The sequence below is a fragment of the Apaloderma vittatum genome, unplaced genomic scaffold (genome assembly GCF_000703405.1).
Source record: "Apaloderma vittatum isolate BGI_N311 unplaced genomic scaffold, ASM70340v1 scaffold33829, whole genome shotgun sequence".
NCBI classification, from domain to species: Eukaryota; Metazoa; Chordata; class Aves; order Trogoniformes; family Trogonidae; genus Apaloderma; species Apaloderma vittatum.
In genome coordinates, this window is record NW_009737612.1 from 1 (window position 1) to 22,024 (window position 22,024).

The following is a 22,024-nucleotide window of genomic DNA, read 5'->3' on the forward strand; positions in this document are numbered from 1 at the left end:
CGCAGGGTACGGTGGAACAGAAATTGCGTGTAAGCTAGAGAGATCCTGTACTCCTGAAGAGATCTCCTTTACTAAAAAGGGCTGTAACTGCAGTTTGTCCAGCAGCGAAGTGCTTCGGGAAGTGTCGTGGTGCTCCTCCGCTTTAGTACCACGGCTGCACGCCGGGGGCTGCAGGGCAAGGTTGGGGGGCTCAGAACACACGGGTGTCCGGGGCAGGTGGATGTATTCTGACAGGAATGTGGGGCTCCCTGCATCGTGTACTTGCTGGGCAAAGGCATGTTCCCTGCCAGATTTCCCTGTTGATCCTTTCTGACTTTTGAGTTGTAGCAGGAAAGGCCAGGTCTTTCGCAAAGGAGCGTTTGAAAAAGAAATACTGACAAAAGACGAGTGTGTTACGACAAGGGCACTTTTATGCTCTAATGTGTTGTGTAGCACAAGATCAGAAGTCGGGGACGTGGTTTCACCATCGGCAGCTGTGATTTAAGTCTTTGCTGCCTCCATACCGAACCCCAGCCCTGGGAAAGTCAGCTTCAGCACATGGGCTCTCTGTCACTTAGACTCATTTTACACCCTTTTACTTTGTGATGGATTAGATAGCCAAGCGGCTCAGCTGTACCATGGATCGAGGGCTGTGACTTCCTCATCAACTCCCCATCCCCACTGCCACCAAACCCTCTCATGCCAATATTAGCGTGTGAATGTTTTGGAGTGTGTTGCACACCAGGGTGTTTTGCCTTCATCCCCACCCCACTCAGCTGATGTCCTCCCTTCCTGTGTTTGTGTGCAGTCAATGTGTGTACACAGAAACCTACTGCCAACACAAAAGCCCTTTCGTTGCAGCAGGAGCCATTAGCCAGATTTTGCTATAGGTCAGTGGAGATAAGTAAAACCAATAGTAAATCCAATAGCTTTCCTTCAGCAAACCCACATGTATAGGTAGAAATGATATCTGCTGTAAGGCAATATAAAAAATTAAGATCTATGGGATGCAAATGTGTCTGAAAACTTGCTTTTTCCCCCACCCCTAAAATATATTACTTGTAACTACAGAAATTTTCCATAGACCATTAAGCTGCAGCGTTGCCAGCACTGCATGGCTCCTTCACTCAGTGCCTGATCCTATCTCTGTACAATTGTTTTCTCTAGCAAATGTAATGTTCGAGTGTTTTGTGAGTCATTTGATTTTTATTGGATCTTTTCATCAGTCAGGAACCTGCAGGTCACTGGCTGGGTGACACTGTGCCAGCCAGATCCCGTGTCCTCCCCTTTATCACAGGAGCACTTGATAGGCAATCCAAATCGTGTGGCAGCAGGGTTTGATTCTGGAAATGAAATGTGTGTAAATTTATCAGTGATCTGGGAACAACTTCTGCTGCTGTTGCATATTACACAGGGAAAAGGCACCACCCTGGGCAAGACAATGATGGCAGGATTTGGCCTTTATTTAGTAAAACTACTTGTTGGTGCTGGTTAACAGATATTCATGCAGTGTGTGAATACGAGGCTGACTGCAGAAACTGAGGTGATGGTGGAGTGGGACAAGTGTTTTGCTGTGTTTGTGGTGCTGACTGCCTGTGCCTGCCTGGCTGAGGGAATTTTTGTGCCCCTTCCCCTCGCAGGTGGCTCCGTCTGTTCACTCTGGTGCTCATGGGCACTGTGGGGTACTCCCCTTTGCTGAACCTTCTCCAGCACAGCGAGGTCTTGCTTCTAGCTGGAGAGTCCTAATGGTGATGTAGTTATTGGGAGTTAAACCATGTCCATAATAATTTCCAAGCTTGTGAATGAGTGTTGTTGAGATCTGTGTAGAGTGTAGTTGTGCCTAAAGAGGTGTTAGGGAGGGAGCAATTTTTGATGGGAGGGATCTGGGGTTAAAATAATCCCTTTGGTCATGATGTGACCTCATAAACTAATTCCACTGTAGAGAGAGTGGTGCAGTCAAAAGCAAAAGGCAATTTAGGCCACAGCTTTACCTTCCCCTATCAGCTTGATTTCCTAAAGGGAGAAGACTAATGTGACAACATACATGTGTGTTTATTTACCACCCCTCATCCCCAAAGATATTTGACTCCATGGGCCACTTTTGCCAGGTTTGATAAGGGGTGAAGAGAAGCTGTTCTCAGTTCTGGAAAGAGGGGAGACATGACAGGGAAGAGGTCCCAAAAGGAGGAGACACCACAGTGTGAGCCGACTCTGTCAGACGTCAGGGATGGAGTGTGTTCAGCTCTCGCCACTGTGGGAGAAGCTTCAGTTGGATCTTCCAGTCAGCCACGGGACACAAGTGTGTCACGTATTTTTCTCTGGTGCAGGGGCCATGGGGGTGTGGTATATAAAATCACTAAGTAACAGGAGTTGCATCTGATGGATTTAGCAAGGCTGCATATGGCAATATGGGAGTTAAAAACCAGATAGGATTGGTATGGAATTGCCTGCTATCCTTAGTCAAGGACAAGTTGAGACTGATAACAATAAAGCAGGGATGAGACCAATGCCTCTTTTATTGCTTCATATCCTCATTTTAATAGGAAGGCTGTAATTAAGGGAATTCAGCTCCAAGCTATGACCTCATTGGTTGATACTCGCATCATGTTTCTTTAAAATTAACTCATCAGAAATCAAGGAGTCTTCCTTAGCAATAAAGCCAAATATAAATAAATAAATAAATAAAGCAAATGAGACCAATGCCTCTTTTATTGCTTCATATCCTCATTTTAATAGGAAGGCTGTAATTAAGGGAATTCAGCTCCAAGCTATGACCTCATTGGTTGATACTCGCATCATGTTTCTTTAAAATTAACTCATCAGAAATCAAGGAGTCTTCCTTAGCAGCTCATCTCCTAACAATGTGGTTCCTCCTGAAATACTGGTTTCCAGGCCAAAGAACTTGACTGGAATCCAGGGAGTAGAACAAGACAGCTTTGCATGAAAATAACCTCCTCAGCAACATCAGAAGGCTTTTCTTTGCCCTACTCTTCTCTGCTTATCTCTTCTGATCTGGAAAAAAAAAAAATGGAAAAATTCTTGGTATCAGTTGTTCCTGTGTTATAAATAATGGTGGAAGTGTCCTGCTACCAGGTGATGGAAGCTGTTGCCCTTGGAGGTCTGCTAGTCACAGTTCCTGTAGGAACTTTCAGTACAGGGCTGCAATATTCCTCTTTGGCTTTGTATATTCTGAGGGCTCCAAGGAGCTGTTTGCTTCAGAGGGTCTCTTTCTGACAATGACGTGATTTTGCAGGGGTTAAGGGAATTGCCTGGTGTTCACATGACTGCAGCACTAAATGAAAGGATGCCAAAATCTTGAAAGACTGGACTTGGTTGAGCAGACAGCTTTTAATTCAGCCTATCTCGAGGTAACTGTGTCTGTGGTGGTTGAGGCTGTTATTTTGTGCTCTAAGAGTTCAGACACCACCACCAACATGGAGAGTTTCCAAGCCTGTCACACCCGTGGTGGGTTCCCACCCTTGCTTGCCCTCTGTTTGCCAGCACACATACCTGTGGGTCTCTGCTGTGGGGTAGTTGAGTGATCCAGGTTCATTAGGCCATAAAACACACCTCAACTTACTTCTCCTAGTGTTGTTAATTATTATTTATTTTTTAATCCAGGTGAGTTCAGTGATCTGGGTCACTGTGGCTCCACAGAACATGTATGTTGGCAGAACAAGAGTGGTGGCTTGGTGACAGATAGGGAGTGGATCTTCAGTGGGCGTTGGAGGTCTTAAGGCAGCAGTGGGTGCCACAAAGTGGAGACATGTAATCAGTAGATCACTTGTTTGCAGACCTGTTATCTGTTTGCATCAGAACTCTAAATCAAGCAGAGCTAGATGTGAAAGGCACTCCCCTGGCTTGCAGAAGGGGGTCACAGAAAAGGTCATTTTTTATGCTTTTGAAAGAATAAGACAATCATTAACAAACTGTTCTTTACATTGGAGAAGTAATTTTAATCTGATTATGTAAATGTAGTTAGAAACATTAGGAAGAAGAAGAAGAATGTGGGCCTGTATCTTTGATGCTGTCCCTTAGGGTTGGTTGATCCAAAATTCAGAGTCTTGGACCCTAATACTGAAAGCAAGTATTGCTTCTAGCTCCAGGTGAGCCCATGCAGCCTCTGAGCTCTTGGCACTGCTTAAGACTTATGTTAGTATGGGGGTGTCCATGAGACAGCACCTAAAATTAGGGTTTTTTTCTTTAGAAAAAAAGGAAAAAAAAGAAAAAATCGTGATGGAAGAAAGGATGGAAACCAAACAACTTGGCTAGTATCAGTGGCTGAGGCAGGAACAAAGTCCTGCTCTCTTCTCTGCTGTTCCCCATTGCAGAACCAGGTTGAAATCAGTAAACATTGGGCAACTTTCAGCCATCAGGCAAACGTCCTCCAGGGCACTACATTACACACAAAGCCGCAGGCACATCATGTGTCCATAACTTAAAGCACATGGGAAAGATCAACACAGATGCCTGGCCATGGTGTAAAGTCCACTTCCAATTTCATGTGAAGAATCATTGAATTCTTATTTCTCTTAAGCTAGGAAGCTGTTCCCATGCAGAAACCTTGGGGAGAAGCTATGAAAGGGAGCAGTTATTGTATTTTGTCTTGAGCTGATGAAGCACAGGTGCGCCTGCTCCCATACAGCCAGTTGTGTCACCCCAATTCCTCAGGTCCAAGGTCTTTTTTCTTCAGTTTCCACTGCTCCTTCTGCGGTCAACAACCACGAATACTTTTAACACAAACCTAAGGATGCTTTCAAATGGATATTTGGAATAAAGCAGCAAGGAGAGTCTCCTGGAATAAAAAGGGCCCTGTTGAGCTGACAAAGCTGTGGTAATGAGAGGAAATGAGCTCCTCAGTTTAGCTTTTTGAGTAGGGTCTGTCAAATTCTATTAAAAATACTTATATAATTTTTCCTCCCCTGGCCCTCTTATAGTAAAACAAGTTTTCAAATAAAAATTTGTTTGTGGAAGGATGTTTTTCTCAAAAATCAATACATTTTTTGGTAGGAAAATTTGTTTTAGTGCTGTCCACAAAACTTCATATTTTTTATTTCCTACAAAAGCTTAATATTTTTATTGGCAAAATGCTGCCGTTTTTCCTCTTAGCTTTTTCTTTGTGCCGGGTACAATTAGAGACACTCCCCAGATAACAGGTATGGCCAATATGATGTTGCCACAAGGTAGAGTCCGCCCATTTCATGAATGAGCCAAATTTTTATTTCTCTTCATCACAAAAGTCATCCCACATTTGTTGTACACACTGTTGGTTGCTGTGTTACGGGACATATCATCATGTACCAAATGCTTTACTCTTGCAGAAGCATTTCTAATGGAGATGGAAGCTTCTGTTAGCTAAATTTTAGAACAACAGCAAAAAATAATAATACAAAATCAAAATATCATCTTCAGCTGCATAGCAAATATGGATCAAAAATTTAACACTGTATCAGAACACAAGCGTAAAGATACCTCACCATAAATAAAATTCATTGTACAAAAGAACTCAAGCAGCTTTTCATACAAATATGGTACATTTGACAGGAGTTTTTGAAACTATTTTCTTGGGGTTTTTACACCTTCAATTCTTTTTTTCTTTTTGTTCTCCAACACACATGAACCTACTGGACTGGAGTAATGCAGGAGAAAAGAGACTAACGTGTTCCATGCTAATAAGTGCTGTGAGGAGTTTAAAAGGAAAACCACTGAAGGGCTGAGCTGGAACTAGTTTGCTTCCCCTTTCTAATGTATCATTGAAAGTCAAGTGTGGCATCATCGAAGAAAGGCATCTGCACTGTCGATAGTCACATTTTATCATCTCAAAGCCAGAGGGAACATTAAAATAACCTAGTCTGACTTCATTCGTGACACAGGCCATCTGTTCTCACCCCTGTTATTCCTGTATTGAGCAAACAACTTGTCTTTGAAGTACATGTTCCAAGTGGTGGCTGGTAAATCCTGGGGAGTTTGTAGTGTACATTAGAGCAAACAGAAAATGTGGGTAAAAAAACCAAGCCCATGGTCAGTGGACTTAAAAATATCCAGACAAGGGTCCTCATTTCCCTCGGAAAAACAAAAAATAAGGGTCTGCACACTGTAAAAGGCTGAAAACTGTAGGATTGGAGCATATCTGCAAGGAAGACTTGGCAGAAAGTCTGTAAGTGTGGAGAATATGCCTGGCCCCATAGCAACCGGTTACTATTTAGCTCTACTGTTACAAATTTGCTCCCTATTTTCATTAACAATTATTAAAAAAAAGGACAGAAGGGGAAAAATTCCACTTTCGTGGAGTTCTTTAAAGACCTAAGCCTGGACTTCTTTCTCATTCACAGTCAAGGAGGGTTAGAGAACTGAAGCTAAAGACTATTTGCATCCTTTAGATAATAAAAGGACAATAACGCCAAATCTCAGAAATGAAGACAATAAAATTATTCCTAGCTGACATCTCATACTACTTCAGCACCAAGATAAAAAAATCTGCATACACTCTACAGTCAAAAACACTTTACATTTTGTTCATGCACTTCAGACATTTTGCTCAAAACTTTTAATCCCTTAATCCGAAGGAATTTTGTGGAGGGCAACAAATAGATTTCATCTACCTGTTCTTCCAAGTACATGCAACTGTATTTGGCAGGGTTTCAGAGTGTTATTAGGGCAAAACTACAGCAAAACTATGCAAAGTGATATTCATCTTTAGGTAAAATATCTCATAGCTCACTCCGGACCTAAACAGGTGAAAACAGGCATTTAAATTCACCTTACTATATCCTGTTTTGTCTAGGTAGCTGAGACTGGGCTGTGGGGTACAGTTTATCTTTTTGTCGTAACTTCTTGCTCATGCTGGCTTCTGAGAAGACTCCAACATCCCGTAACATGTCAGACGCAATAGGACGTTTAATTTGTGCTGTGCCCAGAGGTGGCTCTGAGAGCCAGACAGGGACTTGTGCCACCTTCTTCAGCAACACTTTCATACCAAAATAACAAGCACTTACTACATAGGTCAGGAAAAATAGGATCTTGGTTGTATCTATCTTCCTCATATCTTGTTTTCCACAAAAAATAAGGTGCTTGATTCTCCTCTTCCTTTTAAAAATATAAATCTGTAGATACCCTCACTCCAGCAGTGTAGAAGTGTTGGAACGTGATGGAAAACCAGAACTGACATCCTTAGTGGAAAAGTAAATAGTGAGCAAGAGCCCTGCAGTCCCAGATGCTCTTCTGCTCTTCCTCACAACAAGGGAAAAACAACCTGGCTTGCTGGGAAAAACAACCTGGCTTGCTGGGCTGGATCCTTCCTTCCCTGCCACTTAAAGGTTTCAGTCAGGCTGCCTGAGATTTCATTTTACTTTCGGATTACTGTGCTGCACAATTTTCTCCCTGCAGTATAAATGTCTGTCTTGGTCATCAAAGGAAACTCAAGGTGTGAAAATGTCCAGCACTTTTCCTGTGTGGGGTATTTATTGATTATCAAAGGAGAACAAATTCATCCAACCCAACAAGATCTAATCTTGCTGATGGTAATTTGCTGGCTGCTGTTTCCTAAGGCAAAATATTCCAGCTGGGACATTTCTACCAATTATATGGTCCCTCTAAGAGATTAAATGCCCAGGCTCTGCCTTTTTAACATCTGTAAGAGCATGCAGTTTACAGGATGTGATGGAATGCACAAAAGGAATACATGTTGTCACATCTGTATACTGTAACAGCAATTATCTGCTGTGACCTGGCTGAAGCTGAGAAATTAGAATGTTGCCAGTGGTAAAACTAACATCATTTTCTCCTGGAGCATGTCGTCTGATCTGCTTTAACTTGAAGCACAAGCTTGTGTATCACTTCAGTGACACTACTGAGGGGAAGCAGGGAAGACCATGAGTTATGAAATCCTCCTTGAAGTTCCTACTGAATTTGTTCTCAATATCCAGGGATCTTATGTTAGCTGAGTGGAAAAAGGAAACAGAGTCCAGTGTTCCCTCTTAATGCCTTTAAACCTGGAAAATTCTGAGTATTTTTTAATGCTTATCCTGTATCTTACCTCTTCTAAACAATAACATCATTTCTGAATGATGGGAAGTTTCCTAAGCCCTGCGGCTAGTCGTTCTCTGAAGAAAGATATTTGATTGCTGTGCCACTAGGAATTTGTCTAAAACAAGGAAAAATAGCGTCCCAGAACAGACACAGAGTACACACTCTAGCTCTCATCATTGGCAGAAGATCTTTGATCATGTACGTTCAAAGTAACTACACCTGCCTCCTGTTCAGGACCAGTAATTATTTCCACCCAAATTAATATGTTTAAAAGTACATTCACGTGAATGCAGCCTCTTGTATAGTCCATAAGAAATCTTGTGTAGTCCATGGAAGATGTGTCTTTGGGGGAGAACCCTTTGCATGAAAATAAGTGGATGTCCCATAGCAGGAAAAAAGCCAGGCCACTTTCACCTTCCCCAGAAATCCAAAGTGCTAAGGACTTACTTGACGATTACATTATTTCTATTCTGAAACCCATGTGCTAAAGCTCCCTTTACAAGATGCCAGAAAGGCTAAGGATGTGGCAGAGATCATAAAACTAGCGCCAGCCTGAGCCATGCAGCCACCCAAGCGCCAGCACAGCTCCTCTGTGTCCATCAGGGGGCTGCTACAGCCAACATCCTGCTTTCATCTCTTCTTCTCCCCACAGAGTGAATCAGGGGCTTTTCTCCAGGCTCTCCTGCTCCATGGCTGGTGGCACGTATCACTGAGGATGTTGATTTGCCCCCTTGCTTCTGCGGTGGGAATGGGCTCCTGGCACTGTGGAAAATTCCACCAGGACCCCATGTTTGGGGCTGCAATATGGCTTCAGAGTGTTCAGCTGGATGAATCACAGGGGAAAAACCACTTCATGGAAGAAAAGCACATTTCGCCCGCCCGCCCCCACCCACCCCCAAGTCTGAAAGCTACAAGTACAACTGGTCACAGGGATGGTACAGAAGAACATGCACTCAAACAGGGCCGGATGGGAAGATGCGTCCTCGTATGCAGTAGGCACACCCAGGCTTATTTGTTGCCAGGTCTCACGCCATTGAGTTTACTCCTCCCAGCTCTTCTGGGCTCAGTCCCTTCTTCCTTCCCAACCCCTGTGGGGTCAGTCTCCACACTAGCAGGTGGTGGCCAGCGACTGGTGGATTGGAGGCTGGAAGCAGCGGACGTGCTCCACTGTGGAACTGTCTGTTTCCACTGACTTCATGTACTTGTTCAGGATGGCAAAAATCTCGTTGTTCAGGATCTGATACTTCCTGATCCTGTCAGCCATCTTCTTCAAGGGCTAGAGGGGTGGTGAGGGGAAAAAACAGCAGATGAAGAGTCTTATGTCATCTGACCAGCTAGAAAACACCAGTACCTCTGCTCTGCTGATGGAAACATCTGCTAAAGCAAAACAGCTATAATATGTGTTAGAGTTCCACTTAGCACCTCCCAGGGACCGGTGACTCACTTCATTATAGGGTTTGATGACTCAAGACAGAGCATCAACATGGTCTGTGAGTGGTCCTAACTTAGCCATTCTAAAGCCTAGGCTCCCAGCTGCTTATTGATAGAGCCACTGAGATCACAGGATGTTTGCTGGAAATACCCGCTTCTCAGCTCCAGCTTCTCAACCCCGGGAAGGGAAAACCTTTGGGAGAAAAAATAGATTTGATTGTCAAGCCAATTAAATCCTTGGCCTCTCTGCTGAGACTGCAGATGGAAATCTCACAGGGAGTGTGTCCAGTTTGAATAAGGTTAACACCAGGCATGCTTGTAATTTATGAGTTTGGACAAAGCAAGATAGAAAACAGAGAAGTGTGCTGGTTCAGGTCCTTTGGGACCTCACCCTTCAACTTACCACGTTTTTTATGATTTCATCCTTCCCATCCTGTCTCTGCACTTTCAGGAGGTGGTAGCAGAAGTCAAAAAGGTCAAAGCGCCGTTGCTGTCCAAGGAGAACAATGATAGAGCAACCTGCCCAGTTCAGACCATCTCCAAAGCACTGCCTGGAAGGAGGACGGGAGAGATGACAGGACATAGTTAGGTAATAAGATCTACTATGGTATCAGGAACTTTCTTTGGTGAATTCCAAGGAAAATCAGATTCAGTCCTACTCCCAGAATGTGGGTATATACCTAGAGAGGATGAACTCAGGAGGAGATATGCAGAATTACACCAGGGCAAGGCTGTGCAGGGTGCATCACAGGGTAACATGGAGGAGGACCCAGCCTCTGACGGGGGTTGTTGGCCCACCTACTCATCTCCTTCTGGATGTCACCTTGATTATGTCCCTTTATATTGCTCTTTTCCCCTGCTGTTCAGATAGAAAGCTCTTTGGGCATCTCTTTAGGACCACGCACAACAAAGTCCTTTCATCATGGACCCACATTCCCCTTCTCCCTCTACACCGGCTGAGCTATCGCTGCAGCTGAGGGCATCCCAGGGGCTTGCTGGCCCCGCTAGCTCGCTAGTGGCCCTAACGACAGAGCCAGCTAAGAGACACTCACTCTGCAGTGAACTCGTTGGTGCCCACAGGGATGCAGTACACGAACTGCATGGCACTCCAGAGCCGGTGAAACTCCACGCATTCGTCCACGTGCATGACACCATTCGTCGGGGGTGGCCCACGCCAGATGGGGTCCTGCAGGTAGCTCCTAATTCGTGTCAGGATCACCTCGAACATGGACAGTCCACAGCACAACCGCTCCTTGGTCAGCAAGTCACCCTCCCGGGCAATGGCTATTTGCTGAGGAGGAGGAGGACAACCAAAGAAACAGAAGTGATGATGTAATACAGACGGATCCTCTCTCTGGGCTTAATGCTTCCCGGTCTCCCCGGCTCTTTCAAAGTTAACACGCATCCCATGCAAGGTTCAACCTTACCTCTGATGGCTGCTCCCATGGCACTCCCCACCAGAGAAAACTCAGCCCTCAAACAGAAGAAGACTTAATATTGTGCTCAATTATATTTCACCAATCTAAGCGTCTTTTGAAATAACTGCGTACGTCAGAAAACAAAAGTTGAAGGCAAAGCTCTGATCAGAAATACTGATCCTTAATTCTGCTAGCATGCTGTTACTGTTGTATTAGTCCTACTCAGCGTTGCTGGGTTTTTCATGATTTCTGCAGATTAAGAAAATAAACCACAAGAGAACAGGGACATTTTGCTTCCGAGGACATTGCCATCATCTCTTTAAAATGCAGATAGCCTACGACTTTTCTGATTTCTTTTGTAGTTAGGGTTAAAAAGGTAGGTCTGAGCTAGATGAGAAGTCACCAGAACCTTAATACTGGAAAACCTGTGGTTTATAAGAGAGTCAAATTATACTTTTTTTTCCAGATGTGTAAGCTTTACATGTGTGGAGAATTTTCCCCATTCAGATTTACATGTACAAGTCTGGAATGACTCTGCTGGATGGAGTTCATTTGGCTTTTAGAGTAGAGGAAAATTAGAAGAGAGTTGACTTCATTTCAGCCCCATTGCTCCCCCAGATAAAAGAAAAAAGAGGATTTTAAGCAAGCAAGCAGTGCCGCCCCTCGGCATGGGAGCACTGAGCTCACTGAGTGGGGCTGGGGTGCAAACGTGGCGTTTGCTCGTTGCCCTGATACCCTTTTAGCTCCCCCATTTCTTGCCACTTCCAGCAGCATTCCTGACTTCTTTGCAGCACTGCCAAAAATAACACGGGCAGAGGGAGCCGAGTGCTGCCAGAGTCGTGCCCATGGTGTGGGAGGCTCCAGCTCTGCGGTGTTTGTCCCGGTAGATGCGTGGCTGCCACCGTGCCCTGGCCCTGCAGGCAGAGCCTTTCGCCCCTCTCACCACTTCAGCAGAGGCAGGCAGAGCAAGTGTGACATTTACTGAACCCTGCCTCTCCCAGAGGACTTTCTGGAGCTTTAAGAAGTTTTAAGCATTTGCTCCACTTCCAACTGTTCCAGTAGTGCCTATAAAAATGTCATCCTGATCAGCACCATGATGGGGGTTAGAGCAGCTGGTACAAGGGGCAGGCACACGTCCTGGCCAGACATTAAGAACACGAATTAGGCTTAGTTTACTTGAGTCATCTTTAGTCCACTCTAAAAAAAATAATGAAAGTGCCTGCACATCCCCTTTCCTGACTCTTAGTTTATGCTGGCAGTAATTTAAAACATTTTTAGTTTGGTGGCTATTGAGGTTAGAAGTGATACAATTCCTGCTTGGGCCACAATTTCAAGGACATTCTGGGATCCTCAGATCAATTAATGTTCAACTAATAGCAAATACCTGTGCTGTGCAGAGGCCAGATTGGGTCTGGGATTTGTAGATGTTTTAAGTGCAGGAATGGTATCGGCGGTTTCATGGCACACACTTGCATGTGTTTGCTTAGTAAGTAAAGATTTATTTTATCCAGCTTATTTTTATAGCTAAAGGCTATACGCTTTCTCTCTCAACTGCTCCAAGTTCTTATGAGCACAGATTAGCATCTGCATACACCAACCTATCATGGCAAAATGGAGAAACAGTACAAGTAAAGTAATTTTCAATATAAATTAGGTGTTAGCATTACTGTTTGCTAAGATATAGTAACAGAATAGGCACTTTTGAGAACCAATGATCTTAGTATGCTCTTTCTGAAGAAATCTTAATCTAGAAAGGGATGTATCTGGCTCTCAAAGGATGTAGCACCACTCAGTTATGCACATTCACAGGCAGAATTTGGATCTAAAATCCATGGCCATAAGATACGGGACTACTACTGTTGGGTAGACACCTAACATGGTGAAGGCAGCTGGAGAGATATTAGTCTCATGACCAGATTTGGCCCACGGTCTGGGGTCTCACTGATTTCTAACATTAGTAGAGATGGGTGCTCTGGCGATAAACTGTCAAAGGGTGCCACTGTGCTGGCTCAGCTATTCCGTGTTCAAAAGGAAAGGTTCCCATTACTTCCAGGGGAAAAATTCAGACTGACCAAGCACCTGTAAAAATCACAGAGGATTCCTTTAATGGACCACTTTGATGCCCTGGTTCTTTATGAATCACCTATCAAACAGCTGCTTCTGGATTTCAATGCAAAACAATTATTTGGAACAACCACCTACAGTTTTCCTGCCACAGCACAAACCCAGTTGTGCCATAGCTCTTTTACGGCTTGTTAACTGGCAAGATTGCAAGAACCGTACCTGAAGCCTGCAAAGACTGACAGATCCCCACTAACAGCAGCCTCTGGCTCAGCCCCGTCACAGCATGTAATTGTATGGAATGCATAGGGCCATCTTTTGGGAGAAGCATCTAGCAGGCAACTTCTACTCAGATTCTGGCACTTATGCATTTCTGCAGGAAAAAAATCCCATATGGCCTGTGTCCAAAACTGCATTTCCAAAATGCATGTCCAAAACTGCATAAGGAGCAAGCTTAGAAGCTATGGAGGCAGCTATAGAAAGTGATTCTTGTGTTAGCTTAAATCTGAGCTCAAAAAAGATCTGGTAATCAACTGTACCTGTGTGATGAATATGGGAACAGTTTACGGAAAAAAATAATTTTTAGCAGGACATGAAATACCTTTTGTTTTCATCATCATCATAACTACAGCAGGGATAAGCAACAAGTGGACTCTAATAGCAGATTTCAATGATGATTTTGCATGGAAGGAAAGAGAGATAGAAAGACCAACACAAAGACACAAAAACACAGAGGTGAATTCTTTTTCTCGAGTGTCTCCTTTAAAAGGAAGTCAATGGGAAGTGAGAGAAGTGTCTACAAAGTAAGACAAAGCCCTCACGTTATCCAGCCAATTTCTTTGTTTCGTCTGATTTCCAGTGAAGCAAAGTTCAAAATGTCCTTGATCCATCAGAAAAACAAGAAAAAAAATCAACAACTTTCTGCCTGCTGCAGACCTGTCACCTCATGCAACTGTTTGTCCCATTCCCTTGGCAGTACATTACAGAAAAAGGATGTTGATTCATTTAGTACTTTGAATGATTTTTATCCCATCAACCCCGCTAAGTAGGCAATGGAAGCTTGGCTCTTGACATCACTGGAGCTCAAATTTTGCCCATTACATTCATCAGTGTATGGATTTACTTTTAACAGTACTCAATTTCTGTACAGGAGATCTTTTCCAAGCTGAGACTCACCTCAAGAAGACACTTAAATGGAGCCATAATTTTAAGCATGTGCTGAAGCTCTAAGCATGTGCTAGGAGGAAAACCATTCTCATGTGTATTCCTTGACAGGGATGAGCTTAAAAATGGAACATATTGCAGCTCTAAAATGGGATCCCCAAAAGTGATGGCAATTGATAAGCCAGGGACAGCCCTACAAAGTTTCCACTCAATCCACCCCAGCAATCCTCCATCTTCTAAAAATGGAGAAGAGCTTTTCAGAGTTGTTCTTATTCAGAGCTGGCTTCTAGCACACTTGCCTTACAGCTCCCTGCCAGCTCTCCAGACTGGAAGCGACAACAGATCATCTATGGACCCACTCACAAATTTCCCTTCAAAGTGTCTGCTAGGGCAAGGATTCTGATTTTCTTGTCTGACTGATGTTTTGAAAAACATAAAAAATAAATAGGATCACTTTCCCAAGGCCAAACAGGCCATCTGGGGACTGCTATGAATTTTCAACAGCCATCCCTTTCAATGAAATCCTTACCTGCGGAGTGCCCAGCCTCTCTATTAAGGGAACCAGGTGAAGTGGGGCATACTTGGCTTCGAGACGCTTCATGCGCACCTCCAAGCGTTCTCCTTCTGTCAAGCGAGCAGCAAACAGTGAAATGAGAGGAGGAAGTGAAGACCCGCAATTTCCGCCGAGTTTGCTCAGAGCTGCCCCCCAGCAACCATCCAATGAGACTTCGGACCAGCGAGCCAAACCAACAGCAAATGAGGGAACCAGTGATGCAGAGAAGGGAAGGATGTGCGATTGCAGTCTCAGCAGCAGCTTAATCACACATGTCCAAAAGCATGTCCCTGTTACTGATCACTCCTGTTTTGAGATGGACATTTCATGCTGTCATTCTCCAAAGAGGCTGTGAAACGGCTTTAAAACCTTAAGGGAACCCCCAGGCTGACTGAGGTTTCAGTCTACAACTAGGCTACAGAAAATGCACCCTTGGCATTTGTTTCCACCTGCCTTTTGGCTGTATCCACTTATCTATTTCGAGGGGGAAGCAGGGCCAGAACTAATCCTCAGCAGAAATGGGAGAGAAACAGCTTCTGGGCAGAGACCTCTGAGTCTGCCCACTGTTTCCCTCTCAGCTTCTTACCTTTGATGTAGACCCTGGGCAAAATATTTTGGAAGGGAGCAGCATGCAGCAAATCACAAACTTCTTCCTGGGACTGAGGCAGGAAGAAAGAAAGATAAAGTAAGTTAAAAAATACCTACAGGGGTTGAGTGTATGGCTCAGGGGCCTGGGCAACACTCTAACAGTTCATGTCTATGGCACCTATTCAAATCCAACCCAGCTCAGCAGCAACTCCAGTGGTTTGAACCTAATTGAACTGAAACTGGAAGAAATATCTCTTGACTTAAGCCACGAAGCTTCCTTAACTCAAGTTATTTCCTGTCTGTACAAGGCCAGAGCTTTATATTTATTTTCTGTCCCACTTATTAGCACTGCCAGTAAGAGGAGATAAAGAACATGGAGATTTCAGTTTCATCTGACTCTGATGACTTCCTGCTGTTTATTTTTACAGAGAGTGCCCAGGTGGAAATTACCCTTTGGCTTAGTTATTTTAGGATGTGTACATGTAAAAGCAAGCAGGTAGGTACTATGCTGGTCTGAAATTATTTGGTTGTTCACCTGGCGTTCTCAGCCAAGGCTATCAGACCAGAGTCCCAGTGGTGTAGGCACCAGGAAGAATACATTAGTCCAGAGAGAAATAACATCATGAGATGCCACCTGAGAGAATGCATGCCAATGCACTTGAGAAAAAATAATCCCAAACACAGATGCACAAGGAGGAGAAACCTAGAAATAGGCAGGTGGAGACTGAGGAGTGATGGCTGACAATACACTGTATACAAGTCTGCAATGGGAAACAGCAGCAAGGAAACCAAAGCTGTTTAACACAGAGGCATCGCGTCACAACAAGGCATTAGTTTGCTCCTACAAAAGTCCAGTTCTAGGACATGCTTTCAGTTCTGAGCTTATTGTAGAAATTCAGACACACTCAAAAACAGGTCATGACAGCGCAGCGAAAGATATTTGGGGGCCAGATGGAATGACTCGGCTGGGTCTGTTTGGGATGCACGGGTGGATACCCCACCCTTCCAGCCAAGAGGGCGAGGACAGTGTAGCATGGAGCTGCAGGAGGCTGTGCTGGCGCATGGATGCTGGGATGAGAGCGAGTTTGTGGGAGTGCAGTTTGTGACACAGTGCTGGAGGGACAGTCCAGGGTCCCTCCATGGGCAGAGAGATGCTGACACTAACAGAGTGTGCCTGCCCCTTGGTCATTTTGCTTGCAAAGCACTGTTAATTCCTAGATGAACGTTCTTTCTCTGCTGTTTGCCTCTGATAAAGAGAGCATTTTCACCATTTGCCACCTGTGTTCACCTGTTACTAAATTAATCATGTTATTAATAGATCTCCTCCTCAAGGCCCGTTACATGACAGTAAGAATTCTGATTAGAAATTTAGTCTCAAGCAACTCCTCATTCCTCAGGTTTAAACAATAAAAGGGGGGTAGGGATGGAGCAGACTGCACATCTTCACTAGAGCAGGCCCTGCCAGCAAATACCACCAGCCTGAGATCATTCTGACAGCTATTAAGATAACTGCACCGTAAAAGCAATTCCGCCTGCTGCACAAGAGCTCCATTAGAGGGGAAATCTTGTTATGTGATGGCTCTATGCATCTGACATCTTCCAGCGAGTGAGAACCAGTGCCCCTTGTGTGCAAAAAGGCTTTATCTTCTGAATCTATTTCTGTGTGGAAAATCAGGGAATCAGAGGAGAGACTGAGGCTGGCATGGAAAGTGGGCAGATGTGGACTTTGATGGGCAGCCTTCCTAAAGAGACCCCCAAATTCTCGCCGTATTCTTTCCCTTATTTTCTGCTATTCTAAAATGCCAATATTCTGCTGATGTACAGATCCTGGGACTGAAGGAGAACATTTTCACATTGAAATGAAGGATTTTTAAAAGAAATCACCAGGTGTCCATTAAGTGTCCATTTAAAGATGGGACAGAAAAGGCAAGTGCAGTACATCCAGCATAAAATCCAACACTGAGAATAGCAGAAACCAGTGACAAAGCCACAAAAAGAACAGAAACTGTCAGGATATAGCTGGCAACTCTGGTCATTCTATAAAATAAAGCCAAGCTGCAAGGTGATATACATTTATCTAGTTTTCTTAATCTTACACAACCACTGCTTACCGAATATGTTTGATGCACTACACTACATTAGAAAATAAAAGTGTCTATATCTGGGGTTATAATGCAAAGGCAAGTGCAGAAATATCCATTCTGAGGACATGCAGAGAATTTTAGATTTCACTGTGCTCTGTGGTTGGACGAAATTTGGAATCTTTGAATTTCCTTCTGTTTTTGCTCTGAACAAAACTTTTTGGCTTTGCTTGGAAATCTCGTTTTATGCTAGAGAAGGCTTTCTGAAATGTTTCTGGAAAACCTGAAACAACCCTGCCACAACTGTTATGACATGAAATATGTGTTTTTTAATGTTAAAATGTGTTGTTGAACATTCCTCAGTTGGGTCTAGGCCAAACTGTGAGATAAATTCATTATGAAATAAATTTATTGTGTGAAAAACTAGAAGCTAAGAAGCTGTGTGGCACGCAGCCATAGCCTTTCCCCCATACCAGAAAGGGCGCCACATGAGCTGAGAAGCTGAGACTCATGCACATGCAAAACACTTGTGCAGGGGGCAATACTAAGTCATCACTCCAGCTAAGTTTTCACTGAAGATAAGTCACAGGAAATATATCATCATCTCTTGTGAGATTCCCTTCCTGTTGGATTACTTTTTCCTTATCACCGTTAGAATCAATTAGTTTTTTTTTCATTGCACTGGCACCCCAAAAGAGTAAAAGGGTCAAACCTACTTCTCATGGCACAACTATGTATATGAAAATGTACTGATCCCTGCCCCAGAGAGCTTACAATCTAGAAATAAGCTCCATTGGTTTTATTTCCGAGAAGGATGTACAAGGGGTAGCTTTGGGTTCAAGAATTAAATCTAGATCTTCCAGTATTCAGATTCTCCTTCAGCAATCCCAGACGACAGTGAGCAAGCACCAATGCACGCCATCCCCAGGGACATGCCCACAGACCCCAGTAACAGCCCCAGAGAGACCCTCAGCACAGAAGCTGGAAAGTAGCATTTCCCAAACTCTTCTGCTGGAGGACCCACTTCCACTTCTACTCTTGAGCTGGCAATTTCAAGTACGCTCTGTTGGTGCAGGGGGTTTTGCCTTACCAAAGCCTGCTCGATAAGAAGGCAGAAGAGAATGGCATTGCCCACTTCTCTGAGGCTCTGGAACACGTCAGTCTTCAGCTCTGCATACTCAATGATGTCCTTCAGCTGATGGTGGAAAAACTCCAGGATTCCTTAAAAGACAAGGAAGGACAGTCAGAAAAGTGAGAGAAGAATCACCCTCCAATAACTTGGGTAAAAACACAATTGGTGCCTGCTATTTCCTTAATTACAAATTGCAAGCTGCAACTGCTAAATGGATAGATGGAGACTGGCACTGAGGAGAACTAGCATGTGGTGTCTTATCCTGCTTTCAGTAACCCTTGGGAAATAGGGAGTAATTCATATGAAGTCCTTAGATTTCTTCATTAGAGGATAAAAGAGGTTCCAGATTAATGGATGTCTTGGTGCTGGCTCATGTATACCAGCCAGTTTCCCCATCCAGCTCAACGGCAGGCTGCCGTCGTGCTGCAAAAAGAAGTTTGCATCCACTAAGCAGAGCTTCTGAAAAACATCAGTAAACCCACCATAATAAAAGCTTACCAAATCCTGAAAGCAAAACAGAAGCTATCAGAAGATGTTCCCTTATCAGACATCTGTGTATTCAGAGGGAAACTTCCAGTGGGAGACTTCCTGGAAAAGTTTCCTATACATGTTCCAGTGTCAACAGCAAAGCAGCTAAAAGTGTATTTTGGCAAGCCTGCCTGCATTTTGCCCTGGCATGTTGTATGCCTGGGTAAATGCTGTACTGAGACGTAGGCGAGCTCTTGCTCAAGCATCTCTCAGTAGCACCCACCTGGAGAGCCATATTCATGTCTTGGCAAGCGGCATATCTTGGGCATTACTTCGATCAGAGTCTTCACATACTGCAGGATGGTGCCTTGTAGCTGTCAGAGACAAAGGGAGGTTAAACCGGAATGACGGCTTCTCCTGGCATTGGCTTTGAAAGAGGCTGGTTGTGGATGGGCCCACATCTGACAGCACAGTATGAAATTTCAGCTGGAGTCCAAGAAGAACTTGCTCAATTTGGATTTCACCCAAATACAAAATTCAGCCCAAGTGTATGGACCAAAGAGCGCTTTTACAGCTTCCTCCTAAATAATAAATCACAGCTGCATGGATTTTCAACTTCAAAATAGAGCTTGCTGTGTTTGCATTATTTGCAGCTGAAATCCAAACAAGGCTCAGTCTTAGCTCCAGCTGGACTTGTGCTCCTAACCCAAAAAGCGTTTCACCACAGCTGCTAAAGGAGTCATTCCCCAGCACAGGAAATGTTCTTTCCACCTGAGGAATGATCACCAGATACTCTGAATTAATAAAAAAAGAATTTACATGCATGTAGAACAAGTTTCTGCAGATCTGATGTTCTGAACTAATACGGACAAGAGCAGAGTATATTTCTTAGTTAAAAGTGCTTGCTGTCATTTGGAGCTATACACCTGCATCCTGTAGATACATTATATGGGATTATGCACTAAACACTGTTTAGCCATATATAAAATGTTTGTCTTTGTGCTGAATGCTGTCTGATCTCACACACCAGCTGCAGTATTTTCAACTAAGTGACACAAATTACATCTTCAGTAACCCTTTACAGGTGCTTTACAGTAGGAAAACTGGATATACACTTAAGATTTTCAGTTTTACACTGCTTTGTTAGACAAGTTCAAAATGATGTCATTGCAGTCACAAAAGAATTTAAATATTTATTATGAATGAATATTGTCTTTCCAGTAAAGCACGGATTTTAGTAGAAAAGCACGACCTGAGAAATTACACATTTTTCCACACTCTCTCTCTCTCCTTCCTTCTTAATGTTCGGTATTGTTAGAGTCCTTGGGGAGCATATGGGATCATTTCCCTGTGGACAATATATTTCTCCTCTGAAAAAGAAGAGAACTAGAAAGCAGACAGGACTATTGGCAGCCTGGCTTCAGATAGAAACAGACAGCAGGGCTTGAATAGGGACTCACCTACAGCAGAAGTTTTCTTGTAAAGACTCAAAAAGTTTTTTTCATCAGTTTTACTGCCTGCTTTTTACTTTCCTGCAGCTCTCCAGGGGTATCACAAGGTGATGAGACAGAGTGCTCTGCAGAGCATGTCTTGAAGGTCTCCCAGACTGCAGTACAGGTAGTGCTGTGGCACCGTGAGTGCCACATCCCACCCGATCACGTCCCAGTGGCTTTTAGCAAAGCAGCATGTCATGTCAGCTCCACCACCCCCAGACATAGGTGGCTGATCACAGCTAACACTTCGCAATGGTGGAAACACTCCACCATCCCACAGGAATCAGTGGGATTCCTCAACAACAGTGAAAATCAGGCTGTTAATACAAGTGTTTCAGTGTGGATCAAGGGGCATAAAGGTGCCCAGATTTGAACACCTTGAACCCAAAGCCCAGGCTGACTGTCCAACCTGTGCCTCTCAAGGCATCAAGGTTTCTCTGTCACCAGGGTTAGGCTCAGAATTACCAGGCTTTTGACGATCTTCAACAGCTCTTCCATGACTACCGCGATGCCTTGATAGCCAAGAAGCCTGCAGATTGTCTTGAAGTGAGGAGGCCCCACAAAATTGCGGTACGAGCTATAGATGTGACTATAGGCAATGTTGAGAGGCTAAGAAATTAGAAGCACAATGACAGTTAGACAGGAGCATTTACCAGATCTGTAAGTAATTCTCTTATCACAGCATTATGTTCCATCACTTTAAATGTTTTTTAAGGAAGAAAAGAAGAAATAATAATACCCATGACAATTCTCATTTCTTCTACTTACTGTGGTAAAGAGGAGATTGCTTTTCCTCCTACATAGTCAGATATGTTTTAATCTCAACACACTGTCATATCACGATGTTTTTTATCCTGCTATGTAGCAATACCACTTTCATTTCCAAGGTAATTTACTCTTCTGTACATTCCCAATCAAGAATTTAAGTTTACTGACCCTTTGCCTCCTCAAACCCCAATTCTTCTCTACTTCAGCGTAAAGCTTTACATACAATTAACCAGACATTTTTTTTTTCTATAGGCACTTGCTTTAAATGAGGCTTATTAAGAAAAGTAGGAGCTACAGCACCTGAGCTTAAGTGCAGTTGGAAGAGACACAGAAAAGATCTTTTCCGCATCTTGCAGAGCTCTACATCAGCCTCTGCACTTAACAGACATCCCCACGGGACTGTGAAAGGGAAAGAATCTAACCCTGGTTGAGGGAGAATAGTACCTAGGGCTTTGGCCTCCCAAAATATTTAGCAGCAGAAAACAGAAAGTGATTTCCAGGAATGTTGCACACCAGAGGCACGCTGCACCCTCACGCAGCAGGGAGCTCGCTCCCCTGCAGTACTGCAGAGCCCACTCTGCTGGGATTCCCTTCCCTGCCAGGAATGGAGCCAAGGGAGCAGAGAGACCAATGCACTGAGGAGCTGAGGGTGAAAGGGAGCAAGTGCTGAAGTAGTAGAACAGGATAAAATGTTGTCTGTCCTCCAACACTGCTGCTCCCAGCAGTGGCAACACAGCCAGCTGAAGGCTTCAGTTGTCCTCCAGTTCTGACTCGCTTCCTCGAGATTTACTTTAACACTTCATTGGAGTTACTAATAAGTTACGAAGTGAAGTCCTTTAATGAGAATACAAAAAGTATTT

At 43.9% G+C, this 22,024-nt stretch overlaps 1 protein-coding gene across 2 annotated transcripts in view; it reads right to left on the reverse strand.

The window, feature by feature from the left end:
- Positions 1–9,115: 9,115 nt before the first annotated feature.
- CYFIP2 (cytoplasmic FMR1 interacting protein 2) overlaps positions 9,116–22,024 on the reverse strand; it is a 41,918-nt gene continuing 29,009 nt past the window's right edge. For both annotated transcript variants that reach the window (XM_009877390.1, XM_009877389.1), the window contains 8 exons: positions 20,862–21,005; positions 19,187–19,277; positions 18,394–18,524; positions 15,221–15,293; positions 14,611–14,705; positions 10,491–10,729; positions 9,842–9,989; positions 9,116–9,283 (listed from right to left, as the gene is read on the reverse strand). In XM_009877390.1, the coding sequence (XP_009875692.1) occupies positions 9,116–9,283; positions 9,842–9,989; positions 10,491–10,729; positions 14,611–14,705; positions 15,221–15,293; positions 18,394–18,524; positions 19,187–19,277; positions 20,862–21,005 (1,089 nt within the window). The remainder of the gene's footprint in view (positions 9,284–9,841; positions 9,990–10,490; positions 10,730–14,610; positions 14,706–15,220; positions 15,294–18,393; positions 18,525–19,186; positions 19,278–20,861; positions 21,006–22,024) is intronic.